This window comes from Dermacentor silvarum, chromosome 8 (assembly GCF_013339745.2).
Source record: "Dermacentor silvarum isolate Dsil-2018 chromosome 8, BIME_Dsil_1.4, whole genome shotgun sequence".
Classification (NCBI taxonomy): domain Eukaryota; kingdom Metazoa; phylum Arthropoda; class Arachnida; order Ixodida; family Ixodidae; genus Dermacentor; species Dermacentor silvarum.
The window spans coordinates 130,025,597-130,042,403 of record NC_051161.1 but is presented as its reverse complement, the minus strand read 5'-3'; the positions used below and the strand labels follow the sequence as shown (position 1 = coordinate 130,042,403).

General features: G+C 48.1%; 1 protein-coding gene and 1 long non-coding RNA gene across 3 annotated transcripts in view; both read left to right on the top strand.

Annotated features, from left to right (window-relative positions):
- The window catches only part of LOC125947369 (uncharacterized), a 92,642-nt gene extending 82,272 nt beyond the window's left edge, over nt 1–10,370 (top strand). Inside the window, exon 2 of the long non-coding RNA XR_007468246.1 lies at nt 7,204–10,370. This is a non-coding gene — a long non-coding RNA (uncharacterized LOC125947369). The remainder of the gene's footprint in view (nt 1–7,203) is intronic.
- LOC119461705 (uncharacterized) overlaps nt 1–10,370 on the top strand; it is a 68,666-nt gene extending 58,296 nt beyond the window's left edge. For both annotated transcript variants that reach the window (XM_037723071.2, XM_049671943.1), the window contains exon 6: nt 4,602–10,370. In XM_037723071.2, coding sequence (XP_037578999.1) covers nt 4,602–4,961 — 360 coding nt within the window. In that variant the 3' untranslated portion in view covers nt 4,962–10,370. The remainder of the gene's footprint in view (nt 1–4,601) is intronic.
- Nucleotides 10,371–16,807: the final 6,437 nt, after the last annotated feature.

Sequence of the window (16,807 nt, the reverse complement as noted above, 5' to 3'; positions counted from 1 at the left end):
TGACATTGGTGCCTCTAATTAATGCATACAATTTCTGGGACCAAAGGGTCACCTTGAATTGGCGAGAGCGGGATCGAATCCTGGCCGCGGCGGCCACATTTCGATGGAGGTGAAATGCAAAAACGCCCGTGTGCTTGCGTTGTAGTGCAGGTTAAAGGGCCCCAAACCACCTGCGATAGTTTTTAAATATTTTAAGTAAACACGCGCATAGAGTTTAAAATGCCGTGACAATCAACGCTGCTAAACGTTGGAGCGCTATGCGCCGCGGGCGCACCACAAAATAAAAAAACAATGTCGTGTTCTCTCTGAGCTTTTCCGGTATCCCCAGCGGTCATTGTGATGTCACCAGGGTGCATCTGGTGATGTCAACGAGGGCGATGATGTCGATTGGTCGAGCAAGAACCTACGACTTCCGGTTAGTCTGCTAGTAGGTACGCGTGCTCCCTGCTCTTCCTCGTCTAGTTGCTCGCTTGTGCGCCCTTGTGAATCGGTAATTACAGCCCACAACGCAAGTGCCAAATCATTCATGTTCCAACACAGTCGTGCTTAGCGGTCTGATTAGCTGCGTGAACAGAGTTAGACATTGTTGGCCTTTCTAGACGTGCGTGCAACACAGGGTCCATAGCGGCACGCTTCGCGTGAGCATGGGCCGGCACGGCAGCAACAGCGGGTAGCCGATAAGCGCCGAGTTGCAGCTAAGACCCGTCCACGTTACCGGCACGCTAACTCGCCGCATGGCATTTTCCATTAGTGTGCCGCTGTTTGACTACCGTTTTGCTTGTGAACGCTGAGATTTCCTTGCCGCAGAGAGGATGAGACCAGTACCCATTAGTGCGGCAGCCTCACCACCGCTTATCGCTCAACGGTGCCGATATCGTCGCTAGGCCTTCTCTGGTTCACTCCAAAGCTAAAGCGGACGGCGCTTCGGAATGAATCGCTGACGCTCACAAGCCGCAATATTTTCTTACCGTTGTTGTCACTCTCCGCAATAATTGTACACAAAGAAGAAAATACAGTAAAAGCTCGATGATACGAATCTCACGGGGTCACGAAAAATATTCGTATTAGCCGAAATTCGTATCATCGAAACACAATTAAAACTACTGTCGAATCTCGATAATTCGAACTCGAAGGGGCCCGAAAATTTGTTCGAATTAAAAGGACTATTTTTGAAGTATTCGTGCACCATAGCACGATGCACGAACGGTGCGAGTCGTGAAGTATCGCGGCGCGCAAGCGCATAGCAAGCGCGGGCCACGAAACTGCCCACGCCGGCTAACGGTCGCTTCCCGATAACGACAGAAAACGAAGCTTCAGGGAGCGAGCGGGCGGCGCCGGCACACGGGTGCGCGCGGAGACCGTCGAAGGTGAGGGAGGAGGGCGGCTGGGAAGCGGATTTGGCCGCGTCAACTCCGCCGCTTCGGTGGCTCCCCTCGCCCTCCCTCTCAACTCCCTGGTAGCTCTCTCACCTTCGACTCCGTGCGCACATCTCCGTGCGCGCCCGCCGCCGTGCTGGCGCCAGCTTATTTTAGCCGCCCCCTAAAGTTTCGTTTTCTACCGTTATCAGGAAGCGGGCGTTTGTGGGCGTGGCAGTTTCGTTGGCCCGACTGCGCCTCCGCCGCTGCTTCCCTCTGCGCTGCTGCCGCAGCGTGCAAGGTCAACATGTGACTAGAAAATAGAGGAGAAGAGTTCACTGCCATTTTATCCGCGTGGCCGAGACGTCGGCACTAGTGTGTTCTAGAATACGGTTGTCTAGAACACTCTAGTCGGCACGTACACGCTTGTTCTGGCGCGATGAAGAAACGGCGACCTTGCAATTTGAGAGAGGGGGAAATTTCCGCCGCGGGTTATTTTTCCCCCCCGTTCCTTCCCGCGCGGCATTGAGGGGTCTCTCCTGAGCTTTTGCTCTACGGCGGTGTCGGAGCAATGCCGGTCGGAGGCGCCGCCGCGTAATTTGACGCGCTGCTAAGAGCATTGTCGGTGCGCGGTATGTTCGAAATAAGCGTGTTCGAATTAACGAGATTCGACTGTAGCTAAATTAAAGAGTCAGAGGTGAACTCACTCAGGCACATGTACGTAAAAAGCATTTATTTCTTGAAGCGCCACCGCTTCAAACGCTTCAAACTCTTCGCGCCCAGTCGCGGAGTCCGCGCTGTCCGGCGCCACGCCTCCGCACCAAAAGAGAAGGAGAGAAAGCGCGTGACTGCGCGCTGTTCTCTTTCGCGGCCGTCGGTGGGGCGGCGTTTATTCGTATCAACCGACGCAGGCTGAAAATCGATTCGTAACAACCGTTCTCTAGCACGTTGCCAAGTAATGGGGCTCGGCCGGGACCACAGAAAAATTCGTATCATCCGGAAATTCGTATTAGCCGTGATCGTATCATCGAGCTTTTACTGTACGCTTATATTAGTGTCGGCGTCGGCTGCGATGCGAGTACAGCCGAGCCAGTCCTCGGCCGTCGGTGGCTGTGCACTGCAGCTGAGCTCCACAAGTATCGGAGCTCTTGTTTATGTTTAACGTTTGACAGTGGATATCGTTTTTCATAAAATGTACAATTTATGCATCGCTATATCTAACGGAAATTATTTTGTTGGAACAGAAGCTGCAGTTGATGTTTGCGTCGCTGGTGGCGGAGGCGCGCAGCTTCGCGGTCATTGGTTGGCTAGTCAATCATGTTGCGGGCGTTGCGCCGGCCGAACAGCCGTCTACTTTGGACACTTCTCGCGCGGCAGACGTTCTATGGCACTAAAGGCCGGTTCGCCATCGGTATGTCTGCCGCTAGCGTGGACATGCCTTAACCGGAAGTGGACAGTGTTTTGAGAAGCGTGTTGGTGATGATGTATGTCACGTGACAATTGGAGGAGCACTCGGCGAGGAGGAGAGACCAGCCAAAGAACGGAGAGCAGTGAAGGAAAGAGCGAAACGAGCGAGGGCCGTGTTTCGATTATCAAATGCATGTAACTCCGCTAATACGGCACCATTTCGAAAAATTCTCGCGGCTACGTGTTCCTTGTAGACTTGTGCACAACTGCAACACCGCAACAAAATTTTGACCTCTGGGTGGTTGAGGGGCCCTTTAAAGAACCCAGGTGGTCAAAATTAATCCGGAGCCCTCCACTACGGTGTGCCTCATACTCAGAACTGGTTTTGGCATGTAAACCCCTAGAAAGACGAATTAGCAAGAGCCAAAGTAACATGATTTTACCGTGTAACATCAAGCTGTCATATATGGCTTTCTGTAGCACAGCAATCCCTCTTAGACATATAGTTGTTTGATGTAATGACTGAGCTATGAGCCCAGCAAGCAAGGGTGGTGTTTCGCAGTTTGTAAAATATGGACACATCCATAGCACTTGGTGCGCTGTGGCTGGCTCGCCCATGTCTCAAGTGCCAAAAGTTGGGTGCAGCGACTTGTTAAGGTATTGGACTCTGAACATGTTCACATATTTTCCCGACAATCGCTTTCGGTGTATAAGGGCAGGCCTTGCACAAGACGTCAGTTTCCCATCACCGTTAGTGCTGCTTCTATCGAGCGACGGTGGTGCTGCCCTAGCATTAGCGGTAAACGCATGATTTCGTTATTTTGTTCAACTGTCACGTGGCGAGTAATGTCATTAGACCGCCAAATTCAAGCGGGAGCTTGGCGAGAGTACTTGCTGTTACATGCTTCCGTTAATGCAATCAGCGAGCTGCTGACTCATCATGGCACAAAAGTGGGTCTCGCACAAGCCACGAAGCGGCCAATAGTTGATGCGAATGACAAGAAAGAGCATTCGAGCACATATTGGAATTTTTATGTTGTCGCGTCATCACATACTTTGACGTAAAGTTGGAACTGGGTGTCGCGTGCATGGGCGACAGGCTGACGTGCCTACTATAGAGTGAAGTGTTCAAACATTTTTTTACATGGACACAGCTGTTAATTAAATTAGCTGTACACGATAAACACCATCAAAGAGTTACGGCTCATATTGCTACGTAAGGCAGTGCAGTGACTCCGGCCAAAAGGGAAGACAGCGCTTCTTCCGAGTAGTGTTTGTTGTATTTATTGCCATGGGTATTTTTTAGTTTGTTGCATATTGTTTGTTATTTCTTGACTTTTGTAAATACCTACGTGGTGAGTTTTGTTGTTTGCTTCGCATGAGATTTTCGGGTTGTCAATCTCAGCTTCGGCCAAGCTTTGCACATTTGTGTGTAGTTTGTTTATTCTGTTTTTCATGTCCCTCACATAATTGTATAGTAATGAAAGACATGAGTGTTTTTACATTGCCTCCCGTCTCATGCCTGAGGTTCACAGTTGGTCAGGATCATCACCGGTGATTACTCACCGGTAACTTTTCACCAGTCAGCAGTTGAACCACCTTTAAACACATGCGGGTGGGTTTGTTTGTTGCCCATCCACTCTGTTTCAGAGAGTGCAATAACATAGCCACCATGACTTGACATATTGATACCCTAAAATGAAATTTTTGAACATAATAATGAAGTTTTATTGTCACGCAACACACTTTACATAGTATTGGCCTGCCAAATCGAATACTGCACACTGCATAAAATTGGTACCCGAAATCAAAGGCTGGAAATGCGTGCATACTGTGCAGATGCAGCCCATCGATGGCTACTCAAGGTCCACTGACCAGGATTCGGCAGAGGCCCAGTCGGCGCCATCCGAAGAAATTGCCCAGCTCAACCTCAACTACCCCAGCATAAAACAGCGCAAGGACGGCCTGCGCTCCTCGTTCAACCCACTCCAGATGTCCCCGACTGCTGTCCATGGCCCGTGGGCCAGCATCCAGAAGTTCCTGGCCAGGAACGCCTTCCGGCACAGGAGCGCCGAGACTGACCACCCGGAGGAACCTTCATCCAGCCCCACTGCTGCCGCCTCCACCCCCTCGGCCCCCTCAGCCCGTAAAAAGGTGGAGACCCGACCTTTGGAGGCATTTCGTGCCTGGAAGAAGTGATCCTACCGCTGTCTTGGCTATCTTCGAGGCACATGTTTCAACATGACATGTGGTCGTTACGACACATGCTGTGCTCCCAGACACGCTCTTGTAATGAGAAGTGCTAAACAAGGGAAGAGAACAAATATTATTAGAGTTTTGTGATGGTACCATGTACCATTAACTGTCCTGGCCAGCCTTCGTGAATGTGAGCAAATCCAGTTTGCATGTTCCTTGGCTTGTTTGCATGTATCCTGGCACTTTTATTTTCAGAATACCCATAAAGGCTCTCGGAGGGTATTACATCGAGGAGGGGGAGGCTTACCTTCAGGTGTTATGAGGAACAGTATTGTAAACAAAAAACAAAATTATAATTAAATCGTAACTCTAGTAAAATAGAGTGCTGATCATTAAAAAATGTGTAGTGTAGAAGTTACACATGAGCAAATTCATATGACATGTACAACTCAAAATACACATATTTTTTACCTTAAGGAGGAGGAGGAGTAAACATTTATTGTGGAACCAGCACTTTAAGATGGCCTTAACCTTTCCTTTACCTTAAGGAAAAAGATCTTTATTTATTAGTGCATTGGGGCGCTTATTTAGAAGGAGGTCCCTTAGCACACGGCTGAAAGGGGACCTTCTTTGCATAATTGTATAAGACAACATGATACAAACAGCACATGTGCACTGAAATAAAAAGCTCAACTGGTAGAAAGGAGAAAGTTAGGTGGTTAATTAATACAGCACCTATAGAATGCCACTGGTCACAAAAGGGCATTTGTGAGAAAAAGCATGTTGTCGGCATCAATGTATTGGAGCATAACGAATTATAGAAATACAGTGCATTAAAAAATTTAGGGGAATATAAATTGTTGTAGGAAAAAAAACAAAACAAAACAAAAAAGAAATGAGAAAGATGACTGCCAGTTTGTGTGCTCAGTGTGCAGGAGCTCTTGGGACTTTTCAGAGAGATATCTGCTGGCAGATTATTCCAGTCCACTTTAGTGCATGGTACGATTAAACTTTGCAAAACGATGTGATTGCCATGTTGGGTGTTTTAACTTCGCATAGGTGATAGTGGCGAAGGAAAATGGCGGCATGGGAATCAAAGGACTCATCAGAAAAGAACAGAGTGATTGTAAAGTTTAAGAAAGACATGCAATTTTGCAACGTTTGAATAAGCTTTATAATTGAGAGTGACTTATTCTTTTTTTGGGTGCCGTGATGCTAGAATGATGCGATTAATCGGAAAAATAAAGCGCATGGCATGGTTTTGCACAGATTCAACGCTATGAATTAGGTAGGCCTTATCTGGGATCCCGAGTGGCAGAAGCAGGTTCCATTTTTGGACGAACAAGTGTTAGGTACGAGAGCTCACGTATCTTGGGAGGCGCGTGATTCAGCGTATGCTTGACAAGGCCGAGCGAGCGTTTAGCTGGATGGCTGCTTGGGTTTAGTATTTGCAAAAAACGTCATGGATTTGTTAATGGTAGGGAAGAAAGGCCATTTGTAAAAAAAAAAAAATGTTATTTCTCGTGTTTAGCGAAGAAGACGTTTCCATGAAATAGAAAGGTTTTTGTAGGTGCTCATATAGGGTTGTTTTTTTTTTTCTTATTGAATAGGCGTCGAAGCCGCTCACTGAATCAAGTTGTGGAATTGGAACGTTTTGTTGAGAGGAATTTACGTGTCAATCAAGTTAAAGAGTGTATTTTTGAGCCGCATCCAGTTATCTTCAACTGACCTTGTTAAATAGATGCTAAGGAATTGGTTAGAAAATGCAGGTAGACTTGCGAGTTCATTCTAGCAAAGTTAACGTCCTTGCAACCTCCTGTGTACTTGTTAGTAATTGCGGTGTCTGTTAGATAAGACAGTGAGGTTTCCGTTAATAATGTCGGAGTCAGACAGACCCTTATCAGGTGGCCAAGTTAAAGCAAAGTTCAGGATCATTTGTTAGTGTTAGGCTGAGAGTGTTAGCCGGCAAACCTGTTATTTATGTAGCTGGGTCAAGGAAAAGTCAAGACAGGTTTGAAGTAAACATTGCTCCTCTGGTATCGTTGGTGCGACAGACAACATCGACCAGTTAATACAGTATAGACCACTTATAACGTAACCGCTTATAGTGCAGGACCGGATATAGTGCGGTCTTTCAGGCTCCCGTTAATTTTCCCATAGCACTCCATGTATACACGTATCGCTTATAGTGCAGTTGCGGGAAACGAAATACCGGTTACAGTGCGGCTGCCTGGGAGTACGGAAGTCAGCGAAGACGGCGAACGCTCCCCTCAAACGGGCGCCCCAAGGAGTGCTCGAGGAAGAAAGAGAGACAAAGTGGAGGAGAAGGGCACGTGGTGCGAACGAACAGCCAGTGAGGCTGAAACCAGAATCTTGAGTGCGAGTCGTGAAATATCACGGCGCGCATAGCGATCGAGCGCCACGAAACTGCCAACGCCGGCCAACGCCCGCTTCACAATAACGGCAGTTAACAAAACTTCAGGGAGCGGGCAGCGCCGGCACATCACTACTGCGAAGGGGGCACGCGGAGACCGTGGAATTTGAGGGAGGAGGGCGGCAGGAAAGCGCATTTCGCCTCGGCAACTCCGCCGCTTCGGTGACTACCCTCGCCCTCCCTCGTAGCTCCCTCACTTTCGATTGTCACCGTGCGCGCCCGTCGCCGTGCAGGTGCCGCCGTTCCAGCCGGCCCGGCGCCAGCTCCCCGAAGTTTCGTTTTCTGCTGTTATCGGGAAGCGGGCGTTCGCCGGCGTGGGCAGTTTCGTTGGCCGGCCTGGGACAGCGCCGCTGCTTCACTCTGCGCCGTAGCCGCAGCGTGCAAGGTCAACACGTGACTAGAAAGTAGAAGAAGCATAAAGGAGAAAGAAGGGTTCACTGCCATTTTCCACATGTGGCTACGGTAGCGTGGCTGAGACGTCGGCGCGTACACGCATGTTCCGGCGCAACGCAGAATCGGCGACCTTGCCATTTGAGAGAGGGTGAAATTTCAGCCGCGTTTTTTTTTTCTTTTTTGTTTCGTTCGCGCGCAACATTGAGGGGTCTCTCCTAAGCTTTTACTCTATGGCAGTGCCGGAGCAATGCCGGTCGGAGGCGCCGCCGCGGGATTTGGTTTGAATTAACGAGATTCGACTGTAAATTGAATGCAAACGTTCTAGCCGCATTCCTTGACTGTCGCATATGCGTGGCGGCTCGGTGCACATGTTTTGCATATGTGCGGGCCTTGAAAATGTTGCTTTGGTTATAGCGCAGTACCGCTTATAGTGTGGATATTCGCGACTCCGGCGACTTACGTTATAAGCGGTCTACACTGTACTTGGAAAGTTGAAGTCTCTGAAAATAATCACATTTGGGAAAGCGACTGATTACGATACTGAGTTCGTCTGAAAATATGCTGCTCATTTTAGGGGGTTCATAAAATGTGCCTATGAGCAGTAAGCTGAAATCATGTTTAGTTGTGATCCATAAGAATTTTAAAATGTATCAATTGGAACGTATAAGGCAATGAACTCCTCTTTAACATTCCGCAGAACACCACATTTTTGTGCTTTTGGTCACATTGAAACCATTTTTAAGCACAGACCAGGTACTCAAAATGAGCAAATTGGACACTGAGTCGTTAATCCAGGTTTCAGTGAATGTCAGTAGCGATGCTGAGCATGAATTGATGGTGTATGGTAAAGCCGGAGATTGAGAGAGCATACTTGTAATATTCGTGAGGACGAAAAAGATACTGCTCTTATAATAGTAGTATGTGTGCTGAGTTGACACAGTATGAGCATAACGGGACGATGGCTTCGTATTGCATGCGCATCAGTCGGCAGTGCTCTATAGAATCTGTGTTTTGCGATTTCCTTCAGTGCCGCACATGTAAATGTCACAATTGTAAACAGCTTGTTAATGACCAGCTTTACTCTGTCACTTTCTTTGCCTTTTGGTTTAGAGAACTGCGGAAGCTTGTGTCGTTTATATCGAACTGCATCGGAATATTAATAAGAAATGCTGAGCAAAGTGTTTTGTAGCTTGTAGCAGTGCCTCAGCACCATCTCGACTACCTTGTGATTTAAGTATTTTGTGATCATAGGTTTGCTCCTGTCTAAAGAACGACCAAAGCGGTGTACCCTGGCAACAGAAGAAACTTTTAAGCCCAATTTACATTTGCAGAAATCCAGTACAAGTTCCTTATGTGCCTTCCATTACTCATTTTTATCAGCACTGGTAAGATACTGTAAAACAATGAATTGCACCTATATGGAGCAGTTTTCTAAATTGTCGATTTTACTTTGAATTCTACAGATATTTCTACATGGTTAGTGGCAGCGCATGACCTGCTTTGCAGCACAACAACCACTTGCAACATTCTCGTCTTAATGGAGTTAAGTGTTTCATTCTAGTTAGGCGAAGGAGAATGACAAGCAGTTACTTCCACTTTGGATTCTAGTTAAGACAAGTGCACTGTAACTGCTTCTAGTTTGGTGAGGTGAAGGTGTAATGTCTTATTTACAGTTTCAATAACGCTAGTGCTGTTAGCCTCAATCAAGCATTTGAATGGCATTATGTGCAAGTTAGAAATGTTCTTTTTGGGCTGTCACTGGCCCAGGGCTTAGCTCAATGTCACCACAAAGGAGTAAAAGACAACACAGCTGTACAAAATATGCAGAAAAATGTTTTACAGAAATGGGTGCCACTATGGCACTGCCATAAGATACACATCATTGCCACTATAACTATAGCTGCAGACATACAGTGAACCTGCAGGAGCATAAAATGCTAAATGTGACATCCCGTGCAAAGCACTGCTGTGGCCCCTTAGGTAGCAGATGTGAAGATAGCACATGGGAAGGCTGCAGCAGCAGTAAAGTTGAACTTGTTTGCTGAAGCCTGCAATTCTCTCACTAGACACCAAATGGCATTTGCAGCTTGTGAATGCATAGGCAGCCTGCTGTTGTCGTATATTATGTTGTGGTTTTGTCATGTAGTACTTTGCAGGCAAAAGTAGTGTCTCACTGAGGCATATTATCGTAGCAAGGTGCCAATCACGCATACTTGACTACGGTGATGTCTGGGGATAACATGTGGCAATAACGGACCGTGCTATGCTGAAACATGATTGTCCCCACCCATTTGATTTTTTTTAACCGAATACAGAGTCTGTAGGGCTAGGCAACCTGTGTAGACTCTGCATGTGTTTGTTCCTCTCTCCAGTGCAGTGAGCTTGCAGTGCAACAAGTGCGTTACTTGTTTGTTGTAATTTTGTATGGAGATCATCCAAAGAATGAGCAAATATTTAAGGCATGTTTGTTTCTGTTGTTTATTTATTTGTTGAAGAGGCAGTGGTACTTCTGTGCCTGAAGCATTTACCATTATGCTGTCATGAATACTCACTCTATGAAGACAAAATAAATCATCTGTTTGTTTTGCTTTCTTTGTTCATTGAGCGAAAAAAGTTGCTCCGGAAGACCTGTACAGTTTGTGGGAAAGTGGCGTGAATGTTCGCTGATACCGTGCAAATTATTGCTGTGTGTTTACCTTGTGTTTCTTTTGTAAGTATCCCCTGTCGCTATCTGATCTTAACACATGATTACCGTATTTATTTGATTATAAGGCAATCACGATTATATGGAGAGGATGCCAGTTGGGGGAACCGAGGAGATATAGATCATCCGATGAGTTATTCAGGTTCGGCAGGGATTGCTTGAAATACAGAATAATTGGAAGCGCCCGGAATAATTGGTGTGGTTTATATGCAAATTTCGCCTTGAGGTGCGATTTCATGCCACCCCGCAAGTTATATGCGAATTTCGCCTTGACGTGCGACTTCACGGCAGCGCTCTTGGCTGCCGTGAAGCCACACTGTAAGGCGAAATTTGCGCTTTCGTGAAGTCAAGCACGCTGCCGTGAAGCCACACTGTAAGGCGAAATTTGCGCTTTCATGAAGTCGCACCTAGAGGCGAAATTCACATATAACCCACACCCCACCTTTACTGTTACACTTTTAGAATTCTCAGTGTGGCTTATATGTGCAAAAATACGGTACTGTTTCACCTGCTTAGGTTTATTGGTTGCTACAGTTTGCGCCATGCGCGTCCATGAGTTTGCGCCATGCGTGTCCATGCTACGCTGGAGTATAACTTACCCTTCACACACTGCGATACCGCGCCATGCATGGGCTTTGTCAAGGCCGGCCACTGAGTAGAGATCAGTAAGGCCAGCAATCTGCTTTCGCCTCCGTGCAAGCTCAAGGATGAACGCGCCTATCACACTCATAAAGCCTCTTCTGACCCAGCTCTCCTCCCTCCCAAACTCGAGAGTGTCCCGATGTGAACTTCCTTCCTCACGCTGTGCGCGGCGGCGTGCACGCAGCAAGGTACCCTGTTGGTCTCGTGCGCTACCGATGGCGGCGCAGCGAACGGCGCTCCGTGACGTCGGAGGGGGCACTCCTTTGTCTTCTGCTACGCTCCGGCTAGAATAGCTTCATTTTCATGCATTTTCTCGCGCTCTGACTGCATGCTCGCGTAGCACGGCGCTCTCCAATTACCATCTGTATTTTTTCCTAGCATTAGTTTTAATATTGCCAGCGTTATGAGGACAAAAAAGTCTTGTATATTAAATGTATCTTCCATATATCCACCTGATGTGATCACCCAGTGGCTCTGGTGTTGCGCTGCTTAGCTTGAGGTCGCTGATCCGACCTCTTCCGTGGCGGTCGCATTTAAATGGGGGGCGAATTGCAAACATGCTCGTGTGTACATAGATTTAGGTCCTCGCTAAAGAACCCCAGGTGGTCAAAATTAATCCAGAGTCCTACACTACATGCCTGATAATCATGGGGTGAGTTCGGCGCGCAAAATGTCATAATTTATTTTTTACATATATTTTTATTTTTCACTTAACCCCATCTCTCGCGGGCAGGGACACGTTCTCGTGACTCAGTCATAAAACATTGCGCCGAGCCAGTAAATGAGAATCGTCACAGCTTTGAAAATTAAGCACGATCGCAGGGCTCATGCGCAAAATTTTGCATTGACAAAAGCAGCACTGTAGTTGAATGCGAATTTCACATTTTGGTTGTAATTACAGTAACTTGGGATTCCAAGTGTGAAACTTTGACAACAAAAGTTTTGTTAGTTAACTGAAGCGGTTTACTTTAACATTAGTGGCGCACCGCGCTATCATTCCCAATTGCCAAGCATGCTTCGCACTATTTTCTTGTAAATAAATCTCATTACCACTTTCTAATGCAGAAAAAATTTTTTGGTTTAGGTTAGCATAATACTATTTCTGTTCAACGCACTTTCCGAGTACCGGAAGCCACTCGGAAAACATTATTTTATCAGTGTAATAATAGAAATATCATGTTAAGAATTCAGAAATGCTTGTAAACATTTCGCCTTTATACGTCTGCCTCCCCCAACTCCCGCAGGCTATTGTCAAGAAAAGACCGACAAATCGTTGTGAGTATGCCATGAAAACGGAACAGCATTGGCGAGAAGCCAATGCCGTACACGCACATATATGCAGTGATGATTAGCAGTTGACGCCAGGAGCATTCCACACTGAGCGTGGTGACGACTACTCGGATAGATTTCGCAGGGAATGGTATCCTGGAGCATTCCGTACATATTGGTTGAAAAACCTGCAGACTCGCTTTTCAAAAAGTCGAGCAGAGCAGGACGGCCGACAGCTTCAAGCTGCCTTCATGTAGGCAGCGGAGTCCCCTCATTAATGTCACACGCTAGAGGGGGCCATTCATATTGACCCTTTTCGCGGAGAAGTTTGCTTTAGAGAAACGAGATGGCGCTCACGGCTGCGCACCATATCTCTCCTCAGCGACCGCGCACGAAAACGAAACCATTCCCGCATCTACCGTGCTTCTGTGCGGTCAGCTGTTGGAAACGCAACTGAGTTTTCGCTAGCACACTGTGCTTCAATCATGCTAGATTGAATCATGTGGATTGAAGACGTGTGCAGTAGTTGGCTGCAATCTGTGTAGCCAAGTTCGCGGACCGCTGCTGCAACTGTCCGAGCGTGTTACCGGCACTTCGTGATGTACGGTTTTCCTCGAGGATATAGAAATTTGCTCATCCGCCAGCCTTGTATCGCTAACATTCAAAGAAAGGGCTTCATCCCCAGAAAGTTGGCAAGCGTGAGTACCACTCCTTAAACAATGACAAAGGAAGTAGCGTGCTTCCTGTCATAGTAAGTTTCGCGCAAGATATCTATACACATCTGTCCCAAACAGCAGGAAAACTTACGCCCACTTTATCGCCGACGTATCAAGAATAAGTGAATGGGCGCACACTTGAATATGTGCGCACTGTATACGCACAATTAATGACGTACTACACCTATGGTGCACGAATGGTCGAAGCTGAATGTTTCGTGATGGTCCACAAGAGTAAGCGAGTTGCTAGCTGTAATATATATTTGCTACAAGGTATTACAATGTACAAAACAGCTACGTTTCAAGCCTTGTGCACAGCAAGAACAAATATCGGAACTGAGCACACTCGCGAGCGATTATAACTATAGGCTGAAAATAATCAGATAGTGGCCGCACCGAGGAACTTCACTGAGTCAGAAACTGACAAGCCACTGCTTCAAAATATTCGCCGAATAAAGAACTAAGAGCAAAACACACTAATGCTGACTGAATTCATGAGCGGAATGTTTGGATAGCTTGGAATACATATTAAGCCCCGATTTTAGAACAAGCACCATATACGCTGCTTGCGCCGTTTGGACATAGCTTAATCAGCTCCAAATTGCATGTTCTCTGAAGCTGTGATCAAAGCTTCGTGTCGTTCACCTAGTCACCGTCTACGATATCTCCGAAAACAGAGGTTTTCTAAGCCGTGCCGGCGTCATACATTTCCATTGTAAACAAGGAGGCAACGGAGGCAGTTGAGGCAAGCAATGGACGCGTCACCACGTGATCAAACATGGCAGCGCCCACGGGATCGCTGCGAAAAGGGTCAATATCTCGGGGCAAATTGAACTCGGGCAGTACATGCCATCTGCTAGAGGGCATGGCAGTTAAGCTATATGGCAATTGGCAGTGGCATCAGCAGAGGGCGACAGCGATACAGAGACTCGCATCCCGACCTCCTTTACGGCTACTCATACTACCGTAAAATACCGCGGAAACCCCCAGTTTCGTACAAGTCCCCAGTATTAGCATTTCCAAAACTTGAGAATTCTGAAAAATTATAGGTTAAGCGCCCACGCCCTCTAAAGCGCCAGCATCAGCGGAAATATTGACCCCACTGTGGTCGCTACGAGACCGCTAGGGGTGATTACGGGGATATTCGCTTCCTTTCGGTGGAAAGGGAAAGACCTATGGGGGTGAAGATAACGCAGAGTGAAAGTGAACAGTCCTTGAAAGAAAAACCAGTGGTTGCAGGGCTTTCGTGAGGCACATCTTGATAAAACGTGCATGCAGCAGCTGTTCGCACACTTCTCGTGCAATCCGCTAGCTGCACGATGCACTCCTACACCGTTGCCAGGAAGATCAGGGTGTCGAACCGGATTTTTTTCGTGTTCGGTTTGGGTTCGGTTCCGGGTTTGATTTCCGAGCACCATTCAGTTCCGGTTCGAATCGGTTCAAACGGGTTCGGAGAAAAAAAAGGAAACGGGAGTGTTTTTTTGTTTTACTTTTTTAGTGCTGCGTTTTCGATTTTATGTCACGTCAGTATAAAAACAAATTCATAATGTAGGTTTCATTTTGTAAATATTGTGACTTGGCCAACTTAACTGTACAATCCACTACAAAATGGCGAGAAAGGGGGAGGGGAGGGGGGCTTTACTCCGGCGGTGCCGTATCTTCAAAGAAGAGATAGGTCGCTCAGGAGCGAGCCAGATCTATTGAGCGGCTCTTTTTAAAGAGCGAGTGAGCGGTCGTTCAGTAAAAATGAGCGGCGGTTCTTTTGGGGATAGGGAGCCGGTTCTCTCGCGTTCAGAGAGCCGTGCCGATGCGTTCCGTCAGAGTCGGGTCTTCTGCTGGGTGCGACTTCTGTACCATCTATTAGCGGCACGAGAAAGCAACTGCTCTCCCCTCCCGCCCGCAACACTACATTTGCTAGTAGGTACAGCAGTTTGACCGCTGGCGCCACGCTGCGCCGCTCGCACGTACCGCGTTTTTAGGTGGTTCTGTTCACCGAGGGCGCTCGAACGCAATGATATGGTTTGCACGAATCATAGCCTCCTCTATAAGAGGAGGCTATGGCGTGGAATGCAACCCATGGAAGCGTGGCTGCATGGCTGAGTGGTTACGGCGCTCGCTTCGGGATCTTGCGTGCCCGTGTTCGAAACCCGCTCTGGCTACATTTTTTTTAATATCACGCTTTTCCTTTTTTTTTCTCTCACTGTTTGCCAGCGCGGTCGCTTGAACCCCGGCGCCACGGCGGCAGCCGTGGTGCCGGGCGCCGACGCGAAGCGGCGGTCGTTGGGGTGTTGCGGAGTGCAGCGTAGCAACACCCCAAATAAAAAAATACTGCTCCAGTCAGGTAGACTGCTCCCTCCCTGATAGTGAGATTATATTTGGATCATCAAAACAGTGATGCGTTTATAATACCACCGATCCCAACAGCAGGCTAGTCACCACCAGCCCATCGTTTTCTCCGTCAACGCCTCCTCCATTCCAACGGCGGCGGCTACAAACATGGTACGCGCGAGGGCGCAGCGTGGCGATAGCGGTCAAACGCTGTACCTACTACCTCCCGCCCTTCCTCACAAGAGTCGTCTCTACCCCCTCGCCTTCGGCTGAAGAACGAAAGAACCGCCGCTCACTCACTGAACCACCACTCCCTCGCTCTTCAAAAGAGCGGCTCAAAAGATCCGGCTCGCTCCTGAGCGCTCAGGAGCGAGCCGCTCTTTTCGCCTCGGCTCCCTCGCTCTTCAAAAGACCCGGCTCGAGTTGGCCGCTCTTTTGAAGACCGAGGGAGCCGTGGTTCAGTAAGTGAGCGGCGGTTCTTTCGGAGTGAGGAAGCCGGTTCTCTCTCCTTGAATGAGCCGTGCCGAACCGTTCCGTCAGAGCTGGGTCTTCTGCTGGGTTTCGATGTTTTTCTATTTCTGACCGACGAATGGTGGCCGGTGTGGGCCGACTCGTGCTACTGGTACTCGCTCGCAGTGTGTGGTGTGCGCAGCAGTCCCCTTTGTTTTTTGTGCGTCTTATGGTGTGGCACCCGATGCCACCGAGGGGAGAAGTAAAGAAGTCTTAATTCGCAAAGGATGGTACCGTTCGTTGCCTGCTGCTGTTCGAACGATGTCGCACGGCTCTCACCGATCGCACATCGTGCGCTGGTCCAATAACACTTCGAAGATGGTCTTCCGTGTCTTTAAAGGGCCCCTATACCATCTCACATATTTTTTGAACGTTTCAAGTAAACGCTAATCGAGTTCAGAATGTCGTCACGATCAACGATGACAAACGCTGCACCGCTACGCGCTGCGGGAGTGCCAAAAAAAAAAAAAAAAACAATGCCGTTCTCCTCCCCTCGCCTTTCCGGTATCCCTAGCGGTCGTCACGATGTCAGCAGGGGGAATCGGGCGATGTCAACTGCGGAAACGATGTCCGTTGATTGAACAAGAACCTACGACTTCCGGTTAGTCTGCTAGCAGGTACGCGCGCTTTCTGCTCTTCCTCGTCGTGTTGCTCGTTTGTGCGCCCTTGCGAATCGGTAATTACAGGCGCAACGGAAGTGCCAAATCGCTCGCGTTCCAACACAGTCGTGCTTAGCGGTCTGATTACCTGCGCGAACAGAGTGCGACAGTGTTGGCCTTTCCAGACGTGCGCGCAACACAGGGTCTATAGCGGTACGCTTCGCATAACACGGGCTGGCACCGCAGCAACAGCG